The sequence below is a fragment of the Pelophylax lessonae genome, assembly GCF_965119305.1.
Source record: "Pelophylax lessonae genome assembly, chromosome: 4".
Taxonomy (NCBI): domain Eukaryota; kingdom Metazoa; phylum Chordata; class Amphibia; order Anura; family Ranidae; genus Pelophylax; species Pelophylax lessonae.
Window position 1 is genome coordinate 268,365,378 of NC_138771.1, and position 19,357 is coordinate 268,384,734.

At 47.7% G+C, this 19,357-nt stretch overlaps 1 protein-coding gene across 12 annotated transcripts in view; it reads left to right on the plus strand.

The window, feature by feature from the left end:
• Positions 1-19,357, plus strand: part of GRIP1 (glutamate receptor interacting protein 1) — a 1,071,013-nt gene that overhangs the window by 959,580 nt on the left and 92,076 nt on the right. For all 12 annotated transcript variants that reach the window (XM_082255180.1, XM_082255172.1, XM_082255177.1 and 9 more), the window contains 2 exons: positions 3,868-4,013; positions 5,642-5,722. In XM_082255180.1, coding sequence (XP_082111306.1) covers positions 3,868-4,013; positions 5,642-5,722 — 227 coding nt within the window. The remainder of the gene's footprint in view (positions 1-3,867; positions 4,014-5,641; positions 5,723-19,357) is intronic.

Here is a 19,357-nt window from a genome sequence, read left to right on the forward strand (position 1 = left end):
CGTATAAGCTTATAGCAAAGACAAGTGCAAGCAAACTTATTTTCTAAAGTTATAAAGTACTGTAATCCAAGGCTTATAAAAAAGTGCTTTCTGTGCTTCACGTAATTGTACAAATTAGGTCTCTCTTTGCAGTGCAAAAAAGTACAGTATTTCTTCAAAGTGTGGATTTCTCCAGTAGCAACCAAACTGCAGCAATGCCTAAAAATGTACCCCTTTTGGACACACTCACTCACTATGGTGGACCTAATTTATTATACAAAATCAAACAGCACTTTTGTACTTAGATTGCATTTAACACTCCCATCATCATCTCGGTATCTCATAAGACAAATACACGAGACAAGACCAAAGTGCTTTTACATTAAAAAAAATATGCGATACGCTGGGGGGTGTCACTTAAAAGTTAACGACACCCCCAGATCAGATCGCATATCACAATGCGATCTGAAAGTTCGCACAGAATCGGATCGCACTAGTGTGAACCACCATGCGATCCGATTCTGCTGCGGACCAAAAGAAGGACCCTGTGCGAGTTAGGTGCGATTGCGGTGTGAATTCAGCCATACAAACTTTGTCTGACTGAATTTGCACCGCACAGAGATCACATGTAATTTTAGGAGCAATGCGCTCCGAATTACATGCGATCTCTGTGATCGCACAAATGTGAACCGGCACTTATATACACACACACAACACTAAATCTGTGCATTATACCAAGCAGTAAAGGGAAAATTACTCAGCATATATTAGCAGCAATGTGTGCAATGCTATATCTCACCCATAATATGGCTCAGCCCACTTTCTGTTTCCGGCGTGATAATGTCACTACTCAGACTACACTGTGGATGTCATGTCGAAACCAAAAGTGGTTAGCAAATTTCCTGAAATTGTTGGAAAACTATCAAGGATTTTGGATGCTGATCTGCTATGATTGTTTGGCAAAGTTTTTTTCATTTAATTTTGTATAGAAATAATGAGATGCTAAAAATGTAGACACTTCTAAAACAGTTTAGTAAAATGGGATCACATTAAAATCCTAGTTTGTGAAACCATCAGTTGCTTGTTTTTAGGTCTAAAATCATGCAAGGTCTTTGTTTGCTGTGCTGTCTATTGTGCAGTATTAGCGGGCATTTTATGACCACTGCATGCTCTGTGATAGCTAGACACTGGTGGTGTATGAAGGTCCCTTCAATGGCTGAATGGGCTTGTGAAATGGATACTATTGATCGTTTAGAGCAGAAATCTCTAAACTTTGTAAACAAAGGGCCAGTTTACTGTCCTTCAGACTTTAGGGGGGTCAGACTAGGGCCAATGGGAGTAGAAAGTGTCTTGTCAAGCAGTTGGAGGAATAGTGTCAATGGAATGAATTGTGCCCCATCGTTGATTTCAATAGAGGGAATTGAGCCCCATCACTGGTTTCAATGGAAGGAATTGTGCCCCATCTTTGGTGTCAATGGAAGGAACTGTGCCCTTTTGATGGTATCAGTGGGAGTAATAGTGCTCCAAGGGCTGGATAAACGCAAGAGAAGGGCCGCAGTTTGGAGACCACTGGTGTAGAGCATATGATCACTTTGGATGAGGACAAATCTGAATTGTATAACCGCATGTGGAGAGCGTGGTCTTACTTTCGATATTTCTCCAATTTTAACTCCATTGTCTCTACACCACTGTAAGACACAACCAACTCTGACGTTCTCCCATGGGTGCCTTGCCATTCCTTTTTCTCCCCTTCCCTCCCACTACCCTTTGTGTGTGTGTGTGTGTGTGTGTGTGTGTGTTTTATTTTCTTTTTGGGTCTTCTCTTATATTTCTTCTGTTTTTCTTCTACAATAATCAATACTTGTTGGGCATCACATAATTGTACAAATTAGGTCTCTCTTTGCAGTCCAAAAAAGTACAGTGTTTCTTCAAAGTGTGGATTTCTCCAGTAGCAACCAAACTGCAGCAATGCCTAAAAATGTACCCCTTTTGGACACACTCACTCACTATGGTGGACCTAATTTATTATACAAGATCAAACAGCACTTTTGTACTTAGAGGAATGTATCACCATATGGTGGTCCAGACTCCAGATTGCATTTAACACTCCCATCATCATCTCGGTATCTCATAAGACAAATACACGAGACAAGACCAAAGTGCTTTTACATAAAAAAAAACAAACAACAAAAAAAAACCCTTAAGTGCCGGTTCACATTTGTGCGATGCGGGAACGCTGCGAATATACAGCGTGTTCCCGCATCCCATCCGCACCCCTGGCAGTTCACACTGCCATATGCGATACGCTGGGGGTGTCAATTAAGTTAACAACACCCCCAGATCATTTCGCATATCACAATGCGATCTGAAAGTTCGCACAGAATCGGATCGCATCTTTGGGGGCTGGATAAAGGCAAGCGAAGGGCCGCAGTTTGGAGACCACTGCTGTAGAGCATATGATCACTTTGGATGAGGACAAATCTGAATTGTGTAACCGCATGTGGAGAGCGTGGTCTTACTTTCGATATTTCTCCAATTTTAACTCCATCGTCTCTACACCACTGTAAGACACAACCAACTCTGAAGTCCTCCCATGGGTGCCTTGCCATTCCTTTTTCTCCCCTTCCCTCCCACTACCCTTTGTGTTTGTGTGTGTTTTATTTTCTTTTTGGGTCTTCTCTTATATTTTTTCTGTTTTTCTTCTACAATAATCAATACTTGTTGGGCATCAGGCCATCTTGGTCTGACCTGAAAGACAATTATCTTTACATGCCTGCTATTATCATTGTTTTGGTTTAAACAGAATACCTTATGTTTGCTATCCTATGAACCTATGACTGGTCCAGTTTTAGTACTAGTGGGCTTGATTTAACCATTTCAGACCGCTCTGCCCAGATTTACTCCGGCTGGGCTGCGCATAATCATGTACATGTATGTGATTATGTGCACGCGGTGTCCGCAAAACTAGACACAGCGGGAGCCAGATCGCGGAAGGAGTGGGCCCGATCACTGCCGGCCTCCCGCGATCTTCGGGGAAACTGACAGGAGAGCCGCCTGCTTAACCCCTTGATCACCCCCAGTATTAACCCCTTTTCTGCCAGTGTCATTTATACAGTAACAGTGCATATTATTTAGCACTGATCACTCTATTGGTGTCACTGGTCCCCAAAACGTGTCAGTGTCAGATTTGTCCGCCGCAATGTCGCAGTCACGCTAAAAATCGCCATTACTAATAATAAATAAATAAAAAGTCCAAAAATCTATCCCACAGTTTTGAAACGCTATAACTTTTGCGCAAACCAGTTAATATACACTTTTTGGGATTTTTTTTTTTTTACAAAAAATATGTAGCAGAATACAAGTTGGCCTAAACTGATAAAAAAAATTGATTTTTTTTTTAATTTTTTTATTGGTAATGTTTTATAGTAGAAAGTAAAAAATAGTGCGTTTTTTTTTTTTTTTTCAAAATTGTTCCTCTTTTTTTGTTTATAACCCAAAATCTAAAAACCACAGAGGTGATCAAATACCACCAAAAGAAAGCTCTATTTGTGGACAAAAAAAGGACAATTGTATTTGGGTACAGCGTCGCACAACCGTGCAATTGTTAAAATAATGCAGTGCCGAATCGCAAAAAATGGCCTGGTCATTAAGGGGGTAAAACCTTCTGGAGCCGAAGTGGTTAATGGTATGGTTAGCCACTATTTCTGTTTAACTTGTGTGATTTGTTTTTTGTTTCTGTACTATATGTATGCTATGATACTTATTTGGGTATAATTTACTATGTTCTTTAATTTTTGTCACCTTTGTAAACTTTCAATAAATGAGTTTAAACATAAAATCATGCAAGGTAGTTTTTGTTTATGCCATAGATATCTTGTGCTCTTGCAGGTGTGGTGTGCTGCAAGTGGGAGACCGAGTCATTGCAATAAATGGTGTGCAGACGGAGGACAGCACTTTTGAAGAAGCCAATCAACTTTTGAGAGATGCAACTATTGCTGGAAAAGTAACTTTGGAGATTGAGTTTGATGTTGCAGGTTGGTTGAAAGTTGCATAAAATAATTAGCATGTTCGGTTATATGAGCGAAAAAAAGCATAATTTTCTCTCACCTGCTCTTAGTAGTGAGCATAAATGGGTAGAGGGAATCAGTCTAAGTCTGATCATTCATGTGAGAGGCTGACATTATCAGCATACACTGACTGCAAAAGGCATTGGCTAGATCTCGGTTCTAAATTACAGATGGGATAAAGCAATGCTATTTACAGTAGATCAGTTGAGTTTGAATGGTTTGTGATTTAAGCCAGAGGGTTATTATTTTAATGCCTAATAAACCCTTTTACAACTATGTTTTTAAAAAGGTTCATGACTGTAAAGAGACATCCGACATTTATGTAACTTTACTAAGCAAACCTTTTCAGTTAAAGAAAAAAAAAAAAAACTTTACTAAGTGGTCCATAGCTGTGGTAAGCTCCTACTTTAGGCACAAGAAAGTACCAAATGACTGTTGGTAGCTTTCTCCATTGATTTTACAAGACGGTCATTGTGCACCAAATAGATCACACTTACTATTACAACTTTGAATTTAAATTTCACCTGCCATTTCTATATTGTTTCTAAACTGACCTGAGAACTGAATTGCAGGTTCCTAGTTTTGTCTACACATATCTAAAGAAGGCATCAATACAAGGCACTCTATGTGCAAATTCTAACATTTCTTAATATGCCTTTTTCAACTTCCCTTAGGATGGTAAAGTTGCCTGTCACAGTGATGAACCAAAAGGAAGGTGCAGGAGGGATGGACACCTGAAAAAGTTTAGGAATGCCAAAAAAAATATTTCTATGGCCGTGTTTTAAATCACCTTGGGTCTTAACTTAAACCTGTCATAAGAGCTCTGTGTGGGCCTCCATTGCTGACCTCTTCTTAGTAAAAGCTGGTACACAGGGGACGAATATTGACTGGTTCAAAAGAAACCGACTGATATTTGGCCAGTGTTTACAACAGCCTGTCTAACGACCTGCTTCTGTCAAACAAGCATGCTGGAAAACAGGGTCAAGCGAGGGACAATGCGTTTTGGCGGGGGTCAGTCCCCCTGCCGCATAGTACAGCGACCTCTCAGTTTTTTTTGTTCAGCCCGCTGGGTTGAAGGAAAAAAAAAACTTCCCATGTGTACCTAGTTTAAGTGTGCAGATAAGGACTTAACTTTCCTTTGACTTTTTAAACTATATGCCTGGTCTGGGACAGTGACTCAGATTATATTGAAGCTAATAGGTCAGGCCAACACACATTTCCAAAAGGTCAACAATGGCAGGCCCAGTGTTTCTCTCACGACAGGTTTACTTTATCTTTTTTACCTTTAGGGCCATAAAGCTTATGCAAATGTTTTATTATTTTTACTTAAAACTATTTATATTTGTAGTTATGTAAGCCATGGTTCAGCCATGGTACACTTGTCATTTATTTGCAGTATTGCATAACATAACATTACTACATTTGGGGAAAGAATTTACCCATCAAGCAAGGACATTTTTTTGTTTGGCTTTACAAAGACCATACCTTAAAAATATCTACAATTTTTACAATGTGTTTAATTACTGAAACTATTGTATTTATTGTAGCTTGTTTATCTTGATGCTTATATTTTCTCTTGCATATTATTTTTTCAGAGTCTGTGATACCTAGCAGTGGAACATTCCATGTAAAATTACCAAAGAAACACAATGTTGAACTTGGCATCACCATAAGTTGTAAGCAAATTCTATTTTTTTTTTTATATATAAAACTGCCTTTTATTGATTTTCAATAAAGTTTCATAACAGTGGAGAAAATTAAAGCAGATCATCTATGTTTCCTGTCACTTTAAATAGTTCATTGGAACCAAGCTAGTCCAAACTAACAATTTCCTTCACTAAGTGCTTCACTGGCTCTAAGCACTGTATGAAATGTATGTAACTTCAGCTACATTCAGCACACGATACTGGGTTCCACCTGTGCGGTAGACACTTCTCGCCTCACACCCAGAACAATGCATAGTCGGTCTAAACGGTGCTCAGCCATTCATAGGCAGCTTTGCATTCTGTGAATGAATGCTAAGCTTCCTCTGATTGGCTGAGGCAGAGTAATGGACTGATGATTTCATGCTCTCTTACTCAGCCAGTCCGAGGAAGCTTTGTACTCATTCACAGAATACAAAGCTGCCTGTAAATGGCTGAGCGCCGCTCAGACCAACTATGCATTCTTCTAGATGTGAGACGGGAAGTCTCTGTCTCGCAGCTTGAACCCAGCACTGTGTACTGAATGTAGCTCAAGCTACATACAGTACTTAGAGCCAGTGTAACACTAAAGCCAGCAATAGACAGTTCGAATCTCAGTCACTTCAGCAGGGAACGGCTTAGATTGGAAGCATGTATAGGCAGGCTGATTATACCTAAGTTGATCCATCGACTTGGGTTGAGGCTAGAGCCGCTAGCAATAATCACTGTGTGTTATCCTGGCAGGGATGGTTCCCTGCTCCCCCCCCGGGAGATCACAATCGCTCTGCGGGAGGAACCTGTGGTTGCAGGAAAGAAAATCGCACCATCTATGGCTGACTTTAGTGAAGAAAATTGTTTGGTCCAAACAAACTATTTAAACAGACAAGAAACATGGAGATTGGCTTTAAGTAAACATGTAATAAAGTTAAAGTAAAGTGACTTGCTTCTGAAGCTTTGTGTACCTGAATGTATTTTTAATACCCCAGGGGAGTTTATTTTTCATTGCAAATCTGGGGATCCGTTTGTTGCATTCATTTGTCTTGAAATGGCATTGACAAGTGTAGGCTGCCATTGATGTGTTCTCTCCAAAAAGAAATTTGCGATGCTTGGCACCTTGCTCCTGCGCTCAGAATCGGGTTCTCAGACAGCCTCTATCTCGGGACTCTCACTTGGCATCCACTAATGGCTAAGCCTTGCTGCCCTCTACGACCGGGGTGGTCGACAAGACACTGTAGACATAAACAAAAAGAAGGGCGCACCAGCCTAGCGCATTATCCCCTCAGTAAGCTATTTATTGAAAAAATTGTTAAAAAATGGCTACTCACAAACATACGATGTAACCCAGCATATCAACTCCATCGTGCAACGTCCATGATGTAAGAGTCCAATATCACGTGAAAGGCTAACGCGTTTCGAGGCAGTGCCTCTTCCTCGGAGGCTCTGAGGAAGAGGCACTGCCTCGAAATGCGTTAGCCTTTCACAAGATATTGGACTCTTACATCATGGACGTTCAGCAATGGCAGACCCATGTTTATCTTGCTTACTAGGAGCTACACCCTCAAATTTGGTCCTGGTATCAAGCATCTCACTCAGTTGTGCTGGAGCAACTCAAATACTAGCCTAGGACAGGGTAATGCAATTAGCTGTTCAATCATTTTCCTTTTTTTATGTCGTGCAATTTCATTAAATGCATTTTACACATGTTCATCCCTGTGGACAGCGCCTTTTACTTGAAATCATACTAAAGTTGCTGCAATTTGATGCAGATGTCAATATAGTGATTTAGTCTAAATTTCTACTGACGTTATTAACTGATGTTAATTAGGGTTGCACCAATCCTGATACTGGTATCGGTACTCATGCAAGATACTAGAAACCGATACCTTCGGGTTCGGATTCCTCCACTGACAGCTGAATTGTATACAAAAGAATTCCGGCAATTATCGTTTGTTACGGAGCGGGGCCACCATGTCCTTGACAACCAATGACATTTCAGTGGGCATTCCCTTCCCTGCCTCCTCCTTTCCCTCCCACCCGCTCTACCGGGTACCTTCCCCACCTCCTCCTTTCCCTGCCACCAGCTCTACCAGGTATATTCCCTGTCTCCTTTCTCTCCCTCCAGCTGCAGAGTGTTCTCCTAGCAGCAGTGCGGACTGACCAGTTGGTCAGTTTGGTCATGGTCCAAGGGCCCGACCGCGGAAAGGGGGCTCGCGGCAGTGGTGTAGCGTGGGGGGGGGCAAAATTATTACTGTGTCATGCCAAGTCTGCTGACAGTGCCGTCCCAAGTGTGCTGTGTGTTGCGGCTAAGTGCATACCCCTTCCGATTAGGCATATCCTGGGAACTGCTCCTCAGCACTCTCCCCCCACCCAGGGACTTCAGTGGTCCATCCTGTCCACCGTGATCCCCCTGGTGCGGCCGGCTTGTGTGCGTGAGAATGGCGGAGGGGGAAGAGTGGTACTCAGTGCAGAGCATACAGCGGCTGTTAGTGGAGCTCTCGGCGGGCTGGGAGATACCAAGGAGCAGCTGGGTGGCGGGGCTCCAAAACATTACCCGGTGCTGGAGAGAGCCCTGATCAGATGAATGATCTTGGAGGCCATGGATAGGTAAGCAAAATACATCAGTCTACATTGTACATGTGGGAGGTGGGGGGGGGGGGGTTCTTGGTGCAGGAAGTAGAAATCAGGTAGGTTAGTGTAAAGATCAGGTAGGTCAATATAGGAATTGGGTAGGTTAGTGTAGTGGTCAGGTAGGTTAGTATAGGGATGAGGTAGGTCAGTATAGGAATCGGTAACGTTAGTGTATGGAGCAGGTAGGTAAGTATAGGAATCAGGTAGGTTAGTGTAGTGGACACTCGGACCGATCTGTGTGTGATCAGCTGCATTGGAGGCCAGAGGAGAGATTTGGGGTCTATTAGACCCCAGATCTCTCCATAAAGAGGACCTTTCACGGCCCATGCTATTACAAGGGATATTGTTCATCTCTTGTAATAGCAATAACATTGATCCAAAAAAAGTTGAAGGTACAGTGTTAAAAAAAAATGTATATAAAAAGCAAAAAATACCAAAAAAAAAAAAAAATGTAAAAATAGGTATCTGTAATTGGAATCAGCAAGTACTTGAGGAAAAGTATCGGTACTCGGTCTTAAAAAAAAACTGGTATCGGTGCAAAACTAATAATTGTTTGCTGCATTGACAATTGCTCTGAAACTGAACTCAATCTTTGTGGCTTCAAATATTTTAAAGTGTATATGTATCCAAAGCTTAGTTTTAGATTGTGTAGGTATTGGTTATCCCCCTGCAAGTTTAGTTTTTGCTCTTGTGTTCCATTAGGGAAATTTCCCTTCACTCCCCGTCTCAGAGAGACAACAGGAAATGCCCAAAAGTAAGGGGAATTCCCCTCTTAATTGTCCACAGAACAAGTATAACCAAGATTTCCCTTTACTGTTTGTTCTAGGGGCAACTCTAACATTTTGAATTTCCCCTTACTTTCTTTCACAGTGACAAGTAAAGAAGGGAATCTCCCTAATGGGGACACAGAAGGCAATAAAAAACCTGGCAGAGGGTCTAACCCTTCTCCCACTATCCAAACCTATAAAAATGACACTTTCTCTTACGTCCTCTGACAGTCGCCGCCCATTCATACAGTCTTCACGATTGGGTATTGACCTTCTCCGCAGGAGCAAGCTAGGCAGTAATTTTGTTAATACAACATACATTAACATATAGACACACCCACAGGGGGCCGTCCCTCTGGCCTATAGCCTCCAGCCAGTACCACTCTAATCCAGTTCTTTGCTGCCTAGAGTCAGGAGTAGGCTAGGTTTTCCCTGCTGGGACCTAGTGTCTGTTTTTTTTTTCTTGTTTTATTTCTGAAAAGTGTTTTTTCTTTTAAGAATAGCTTTTTATTTTCTCTCACCTACGCTAGTTAGTCAGAATTTGGAGGACTACAAGTGTCAGCAGAACTGGGCCTCGTACTGGTTAATATAGAACCTTATGGAGTCCCAGTCTGTCATTGAGCGTCGCAGGCTTTTGGTACGCCCAGGCCTCGCAACGACAGTGCCCCTAGAAGCGGGGACGAGCCTTCAAAGTTTTTTCTATCTTCGCTGGGATGTCTCAACGGCGGAACGCCCGGGGTTGCTAGTATCCTTCCTGGCTGACGGCACCCCCACCCAGGTGGGAGGTCTCCCGTGTCTGAGCGGTGCCCACGTTCGCGGTATGGTGAGTACTACTACCCAGTGGCGGCCGGTGGGTTGGGGGCGCAGGGGCCCCGCCCCCCTATCCATGCATCCGGCCCCCTAATCTGCATGCGGGGCGCCGGACGCATGGAGTTCAATGGGGCTTTTTTTTTTTTAGTCACCTGATTAGAGCCAGAGGCTCTAATAGGCTTCAACAAAGGGTGGACCCGGGACGCAGAGCAGTGTGCCCCGAGCCCACCCATTGTGTGACAATAGCGAATAAAAATTCGCTATTGTCACACGGATCCTCCTCCTGGCCAATCAGGAAGCGGTCCGATACACGAAAGGCCGAAAGGCAAACCCCATTCCATTGGCCGAGGAGGAGGACTGAGGACTCGAGGAGACGCCAGGGGACTGAAGAGAAGCTGCCGCTACAGGTAAGTGCACTGGTCTCGGGGGGGGGGGGGGGGCTTGGCACGCTGTTCACTCTGCATTGAAAGGGGACATGCTGGCATCTGTGCATTGAAAGGGGGCACGCTGGCATCTGTGCATTGAAAGGGGGCACGCTGGCATCTGTGCACTGAAAGGGGGCACGCTGGTATCTGTGCATTGAAAGGGGGCACGCTGGTATCTGTGCATTGAAAGGGGGCACACTGGTATCTGTGAATTGAAATGGGGCACGATGATCTCTGCATTGAAGGGGGCACGCTGGTATCTCTACATTGAAAGGGGGCACGCTGGTATCTCTACATTGAAAGGGGGCACGCTGGCATCTTTGCATTGAAAGGGGGCACGCTGGCATCTGTGCATTGAAAGGGGGCACGCTGGTCTCTGTGCATTGAAAGTGGGTACGCTGGTCTCTGTGCATTGAAAGTGGGTACGCTGGTATCTGTGCATTGAAAGGTGGCACGCTGGCATCTGTGCATTGAAAGGGGGCACGCTGGCATCTGCATTGAAGGGGGCACGCTGGCATCTGTGCATTGAAAGGGGGCACGCTGGCATCTGTGCATTGAAAGGGGGCACGCTGGTATCTGTGCATTGAAAGGGGGCACGCTGGTATCTGTGCATTGAAAGGGGGCACACTGGTATCTGTGAATTGAAATGGGGCACGATGATCTCTGCATTGAAGGGGGCACGCTGGTATCTCTACATTGAAAGGGGGCACGCTGGCATCTGTGCATTGAAAGGGGGCACGCTGGCATCTGTGCATTGAAAGGAGGCACGCTGGTCTCTGTGCATTGAAAGTGGGTACGCTGGTATCTGTGCATTGAAAGGGGGCACGCTGGCATCTGTGCATTGAAAGGTGGCACGCTGGCATCTGTGCATTGAAAGGGGGCACACTGGCATCTGTATTGAAGGGGGCACGCTGGCATCTGTGCATTGAAAGGGGGCACGCTGGCATCTGTACATTGAAAGGGGGCACGCTGGCATCTGTGCATTGAAAGGGGGCACGCTGGCATCTGTGCATTGAAAGGGGGCATGCTGGTCTCTGTGCATTGAAAGGGGGCACGCTGGTCCCTGTGCATTGAAAGGGGGCACGCTGGTCCCTGTGCATTGAAAGGGGGCACGCTGGTCCCTGTGCATTGAAAGGGGGCACGCTGGTCCCTGTGCATTGAAAGGGGGCACGCTGGTAACTGTTTTGAAGGGGACACACTAGTCACTGTGCATTGAAAAGGGGGTCACTGTGCATTGAAAGGGGGCACGCTGGTCTCTGTGCATTGAAAGGGGGCACGCTGGTCTCTGTGCATTGAATGGGGCATGCTATGCCTTGATTACTGAAGGCCCCTTTCACACTTTTGTGACCTCAAATTCACGCAATTTTTTACAGCGTTTTTTGCCGCAAAGCAATGCCTATTACATTTTTCTGTTTGCGCCCCCCCAAAAATTTTGAGCACCAGCCGCCACTGCTACTACCCCTCTGTCCCTGGGAACAGGTTTTTGAGGGGGTATTGAGTGAGCCCACTCTGGGGATGGCAGTAATATCCCCCTGATGGACATGGAATGGCCCCCTGTGTCTTACCTTCCCTGTCCCTGCGTGGGCGATCCTGCGGTGCACACCGCCATACGGGGGGGGGTGTGGGGGCTTCCTTCTCCCCGGGGGTGCTCTTTGCAGATCCCGGTGGGGGCCAGTGTAGGCGTTTGGCGCTGTTTTGCCCGGCCGCCATGTTTGGTAAGGGCTGGCTGTTTGGCCTCAGAGTGAGGGCAGCGGCCATTTTCCACCATCATTGTCAGCGCCAATCGGGCGCCATCTTTGGTGTGGGCGCATGTCCTGTCTGGACAGTGGCCATTTTCTAAGTGCTTTTCCTCTATTTGACTCTTTTGGGCACCATTTGTTTGTGGCTCAGGGCTGGCTTTTGCCTCTAGGGGCGTGAGGTCACTTCCTCTTTTTAATCCGCTTTCTCAAAAGCAGCGTGGCAAGTATAGGGACACTGTGGGGGGTTTACTGTTTTTCTCTGGCTATATTTCTGCTAGCACTCTTTCGTCAGTTTAGCTTTAGTTAAGAGAAGGGTCTCCACCTGTAATGCAGTTTGCGATAGGTGTCCGTGGGAACCGCCGTTTTAAAGGGCCAGTGTCATTTTTTTGCACTTTGCTAATATGGAGTCCCAGGATAGCAAATTCCCCACAGACCTAGTTGGTGGTTCAAATACTCCTGATCCCACTTCCTTAGCCTTTTTATCTGCTGCACTTGCGACTTTATCGTCAAAAGTTGATCTGCTGATGTCTGACCGAGTTACAAAGAAACGGCCTATACCCTCTCTGTCTTCAGAGCCTGAATTGGTTGTAATGGGTGACGTCCCCCTTGAGGGGTCCCCGTTTTCTCAGTCAGATATGGAGGAGGAGGATTCTTCCTCTGGGATAGCACGTGACCGTAGACTTATTAGCTCCGTTAAGGAGACTTTAAATCTTGATGATGTGCAATCCATGGCAGGTAAGCGGGTTTCCTTCAGGACCCACAAGGCCCTGAAGTCGGGTCAGGTTTTTCCTTGTCCCGAGGAGTTTCAGGAAACGGTAAATGACGAATGGCGTCGCATTAAGCGGACGCTGGTAGTACCTAAGAGATTTAAGTACCGTTATCCCTTTGCGGATTCGGTTGATACTCGCTGGACTGTGGTTCCTAAAGTGGACCACACTGTTTCCAGACTGAATAAATCCACCTTGATACCCGTGGAAAACTCCCCGGTGTTTAAGGACCCGGCGGATAGACGGGTGGAAACGCTTTCCCGCCACATGTATATGGTGGTGGGTTCCCTGCGGAAACCGGTGTTCGCCTCCGTGATCTCTCAGACTATCGCAGAATGGGCCAAGGTGCTTAGGCGCACTCTGGTAGCAGAGTCAGTTTCTACTGCTGCGCTGGACATGTTGGATCAAATTGCACAGGCCTTGATGTACCTGTGTGACGCGGCTTTGGACGAGGCTCCTTTGGTCGCACGTCTATCTGCGGTCGGGATTGCAATCCGCCGCATTATTTGGCTGAAAAGCTGGTCGACCGACCACGCTTCTAAGAAGACAGTGTCTGACATCCCTTATGCGGGGGATCGTCTTTTTGGTGAATCTCTGGATGAGCTAATCAAGGGGCTTACTGGGGGTAAGAGTACACTCTTGCCTCAAGTCTTGAACGGTAAATCTCCCTACGCTAAGCGAGGTCCCTCCCTAAACTAACCGGGGGTCTTTTCGTGCCTTCGGGGCACAGGAAAAGGGTAAGTCCTTCAAGGCCTCTGGTGGTCACAAGAAATTTTGGGCGGGTAAGCCCAAAACGGGTCAAGCTGGGCAGGCAACCCTGATTTTGGACCTAAAGTTACTGAACCGCTTCGTGCGGTTCAGAAGTTCAGTATGGAATCAATCCGGTCAGTCTGTGAGTCCAGGGGAATTAATGGCCTCCATCGACCTAAAAGATGCATATCTGCACATCCCTTTTTACGAGGGTCATCAGCGGTATCTCCGCTTCGCAATCGCAGAGGAACATTACCAGTTTGTGGCGTTGCTCTTTGGTCTCGCTTCGGCTCCAAGGGTGTTCACCAAGGTTTTGGCTCCGGTGTTAGCTCTTCTACGGGGCAGAGATCCTTACCAGGTTGGACAGGCATCCTCAGTCTTAGACAGAAGGATTTCTCTAAGCCACCAGTTGAGATCAGATCTTTTGTGGTGGCTCCAGTCACCGATTCTGACACAAGGCAAGTCCTTCCAGCCGTTATTGTGGATGGGCTCTCCACGGATGCCAGCCTGACGGGCTGGGGTGGAGTTCTGGGCATGATTTGTGCCCAGGGGACGTGGTTGGGGGAGGAGTTCTCCCTACCAGTAAATGTCCTGTAGCTCCGGGCAATCAAGCTCTGTTTGTTTCCGTTGGTCGGCTCGTATTTAGGGCTGCCCTGTATGAGTGCAGACAGACAACGCCACAGCAGTGGCGTACATCAATCATCAGGGGGGCACCAGGAGTGCCTGGGCGGCCAGGGAAGTGGCCAAGATTCTGTCTTGGGCTGAATCGTATGTTCCGTCGATTTCGGCCCTCCACATTCCACGTGGCTCGATCTCGCGATCCTCTGGCGGACGCCGTGATGCCGTGGCATTGATATTGGCTGATATATGCCTTTCCTCCGATTCAAATGTTATCTAGGTTCCTCCGCAGGTTAGCCTCGGAACGGATGCTGGTGATTCTGGTAGCTCCAGACTGGCTGCGTCGGTCTTGGTACGCGGACATTATGCAGATGGTTGTCAAACCTCCCTGGCGGCTTCCACTAAGAAACGATCTTCTGTCTCAGGGACCGATCTTCCATCCTGCTTTACAGTCACTGGCTTTGACGGCTTGGCTGTTGAAAGCCAAGTCTTGAGAGACAGGGGTACCTCGTCGGCTGCCATTCCTACCTTGCTGAAAGCTAGAAAAGCTTCCTCTGGGAAGATTTATCATCGCACCTGGAGGGCATATTTTGCCTGGTGTGAGTCACAAGGTCTTCACCCCCGCTCCTTTTCAGTGGCGAGGATTTTGGCCTTCCTACAGACTAAGGTGGATCAGCGCCTGGCGCTGACCACGATCAAAGGCCAATTGTCGGTCTTGGCCATTCTTTTTCAGCGCCCTTTAACGTCTAATGCCTTGATTCACACCTTTATTCAGGGGGTGCGTCATCTGGCTCCCCCGAGGAAGGCTTCCTTACCTCCCTGGGACCTGAATCTGGTTCTGTCCATTTTACAACCACCTCCCTTTGAGATCAGAAAGATCCCTCTGCCTGTGTTGTCACAGAAAGTTGCCTTTCTAGTGGCGATCACATATGCTCGCAGAGTGTCTGAGTTGGCGGCTCTGTCTTGCCACTCCCCCTATCTGGCTGTTCATAGGGGTAAAGTGGTCCTGCGACCAAATCAGTCTTTTCTTGCTAAGGTGGTTTCAGCCTTCAACCTCAATGAGGATATTGTGTTGCCTTCACTTTGTGCGAAGCCTAAGCATCCGAAGGAATTTGCCTTGCATTCCTAGGACGTGGTCCGAGCGATCAAGGTTTACCTTTCCGCCACGGACTCTTTCCCAAAGTCGGATTGTCTGTTTGTCCTTCCTGAAGGACCTCGGAAGGGTACAGCAGCGTCTGCAGCAACCATTTCCAAATGGATCAGACAGATGATTGTGCAGGCCTATTCAAATAAGGGTCGGGTTCCTCCCTTCCCTGTTAAGGCGCACTCCACTAGAGCGGTTAGTGCATCTTGGGCTTTTCGCCACCAGGCGTCGGTGGCTCAGGTGTGCAAAGCGGCGACCTGGTCGTCGGTACACACCTTTTCTAAGTTTTACAAACTTGATGTGTTGGCATCCTCAAATGCTTCTTTTGGCCACAAGGTTTTGAGTGCGGCAGTGGTTTAAAGAGACATGCTTTTGGGTTAGCTCCTGTTGAGCTTTACTTACCCCACTGGTTCAGTTCAGTTTTTTCTCTGACCTGGGTGCTGCGTTGCCTATTTTAAGGTTGCGTCTTCCCACCCCTCACATCTACACTGCTTTGGGACGTCCCAATCGTGAAGACTGTATGAATGGGCGGCGACTGTCAGAGGACTCAGAGAAAAGAATTTTACGGTAAGATTTTACAAAAATTCTATTTTTCTCTTACGTCCTCCGACAGTCGCCGCCTCTTCATATTCGTCACATATGGGGTATTAGACTTTGCTCCGAAGGAGTAGCTAGGCAACAGAATATGTTAACATTAAAGCTTTTAACATATCCCACCCTCAAGGGGTGGTCCCCTCAGTCAATACCCTCCTACTTCCTGCAACCATATCTCAGTTTTAATGTCTAGCTTGTCAGGAGTGGCTGGCTCTCTCTGTGCTGGGGCTTTGTGCCCCAGACTCTTTCTTCTTTTTTGATTTTTTGTTTGAGTTTTCTCTCTACTTTTACTTAGCTGTTCTTTTTGTCAGCATTAGTTAGTTCTTCGGATGAAGAGGATCATGCGGGCTGGGTCTCGGGCTGATCCCCCTGGTCGCAGGTCGTGGGTCAGTGGCTTCCCAGCCTGCCATCGAGCGTTCAGCCAGGTAACGCTCCTGGCACAGTGAACGACCCATCCCTGTTCGGTGCAGGGATGATTGGTGAGGTGGCTACCTCACTGGACGCTGTGCGGTTTCTTAACCCTCATTCTGTGCGTCTTGTATGCGACTCTCCCTGCCTCATGTGCAGCGGCTTGTTCGCCTGTGCGGGTCCCCCACGCCACTGTGAGGTAAGTGTATTTATGTGGGGACCTGTCTGTCTGGGGGGGGTGTCAGTCTGGGACTGTGTAACCTGCCTCTATTCACACTGTTTGTCTCCCTATCTCTCGGCTGCATGCTGTGGGCTGCAAGGGGGGGGGGGGAGCTGTGTGACACTGTGTGTGTCAGCCTTGTCAGTGTGAGAAGCTGTGTGCTGTGGGGCATGTTTTGTGGCATGTTTGGGCATTATACAGCGATCGCTGCGGCGATCCGACATGTTTTTTTATATACAGACATGTGTGCATTACTGTACTGTGGAGCGGCGGTTTCGGCGCCAAACGGCGCCATTTTGCCTACACTCGCTCCAGCCGCTTGTTCTACATGCATGGCGGCCATTTTCTTGTAGCCTCCCATAGGCTTTCATAGAGCGCCCTGGCAGCATCACTTCCTCTTCTCCAGGAACACCGATCGAGGCAGCAGCAGCGGCGAGGGTCTCCTCAGGTTATATCCTTCCTATCCATTGCCTGTGTCAGTTTTATTGTCCCTGTGGGGGTCTCATTGTGCTTGTGGTGGTGCGGTGGGCTGCGCTCGCCGCGCTTGTTAAAGGGGCAGTTAACCCTTTATTATCCGGCATTTGTTATAGGGGCAATGGATTCTCAGGAGGGCAAATTTCCTACCGCCTTGGTGGAAAGCCAGGGGACCGCTGTTTCCCCCCCAGGGGGGGATTTAGCCACTATTGTGGCTGGCCTTGCTGCTCAGGTGCAGATGCTGGTGGCTGCTCAATCTACTAAAAGACCCAGAGTTGCTCTTTCCTCTGATTCTGAGGGTGAAGGTGATGGGGTTGTTATGGCGGGGGCCTCCTTATCGGGGTCCCGCTCCTCCCTGGATCTAGTGGGGTCCGAGGTGGAGGCTGAAGTTGAAGGGGTTGATAATTCTCCCCCTGGCTCGCCTGAAGAGCTTGCAATCATGGATGAATTGATTGCTTCCATAAAACAAACGCTGCGTTTGCAGGATGAAGTGTGTCCCCCCGCTGCCTTGGCGGCTTATGGGACGCAGAGAAAACGCAGGACGCCGCAGGTTTTTCCCTGCAATGATGATTTTCAGCGCGCTGTTAAGGAACAATGGCGCAATCTACGCAAACCTTTTGCTGTACCAAGTAGGTTCAAGCTGCGTTATCCTTTCTCGCCTTCCACTGATGAAAGGTGGTGTGTGCCACCCCCAGTGGATCACGCAATTGCGGTTTTAAACAAATCCACTGCGATTCCTGCAGAGGATTCCCCTGTGTTCCATGATGCCACGGATAGGAGATTGGAGTCTCTTGCCCGTCATACTTATTCTGTTACGGGTTCTATGCTTAAGGCTCTGTTTGCCTCTCTCATGGCGGCCCAGGCGGTCGCAAGTTGGACGCAGATGCTTAGGCGCGTCCTAGTGGCCGATTCGGCCTAGCCGGCGACCCTGGATATGGTGGATCAAATCCACCAGGGTGTCATGTATCTGTGTGATGCGGACTTGGACCTAGTCCCGTTGGCTGCACGTGTGCACAGCGTGGCGGTGTTGTCTCGCCGCCTGGTTTGGTTGAAATGTTGGTCGGTGGACCAATCTTCACGTAAGACCTTAGCCAATCTGCCTTATGATGGGTCTCGCCTTTTTGGGGAGTCCTTGGATGTGTTGATTAAGGGGATCACCGGAGGTAAGAGCACTCTCTTGCCCCATTTCCCCAAGGCTAAGGGGGCTTCTGGGAAGAAGCATGCTAATTTTCGGCCCCCTCAGGGTTCCTTTTGTGCCTTTCGGTCGCACTACAAGGGCAAACCGTTCAAAGGTCAAGGCTCTCAGAAGAAGCCCTGGTCTGGAAAACAGAAGTCCGGTCAATCCGGATCCGCAGCCCATACCAGTGCGGCCTGAAGTTCCGCATGGAATCCCTGCGGTCGGTGGTGGCTGCCCTGGTTCCGGGGGAATTCATGGCCTCCATCGATTTGAAGGATGCGTATCTTCACATCCCCATTTTCGAGGGTCACCAGAGGTTCCTTCGATTTGCCATTGCGGAGGATCACTACCAGTTCGTGGCTTTGCCTTTTGGTCTCGCCTCGGCTCCGCGGGTCTTCACCAAGGTGCTTGCACCGGTTCTGGCATTATTGAGGGCCCAGGGCATTTCTGTCCTGGGGTATCTGGACGACATTCTGGTTCGGTCTGCGACCAGCCAGGGTCTGGAGAAGGACCTGTCTGTCACGATGCAAACTCTGCAGGAGTTTGGTTGGACGATAAATTTTCCAAAGTCGACACTGAGTCCGTCGGTTCGTCTTCCCTACCTGGGAATGATTCTGGACTCGGTGCAGGCGAAGGTCTTCCTGCCGGAAGACAAACTCAGAACTCTTCAGGAGGAAGTCAGGTCCCTCAGGGACGTTCCGCACTCGTCTCTACGGACGTGCATGAGATGTCTGGGATTGATGGTCTCGGCCTTCGAGGCGATTCCCTTCGCCCAGTTTCACACGCGGGGTCTCCAAGCGGAGATCCTGTCCAGGTGGGACGGGCGACCTCAATCTCTGGATCTTCAAATCTCGTTGAGTCATCGCGCCAGAAGAGACCTTCTGTGGTGGCTCCAGTCCCCGATGGTGTCCGGGGGCAAGTCGTTTCGTCCTATCTCATGGACGGTGATCACCACGGATGCCAGCCTGTCGGGCTGGGGTGGTGTTCTGGGCGTTCTGTCCGCCCAGGGTACTTGGTCGGAGGGGGAGTCTTCCCTTCCGATCAACATTCTGGAATTGCGTGCGATAAATCTCTGTCTTCATCGCTGGACGGACCGGCTGCAGGGCTG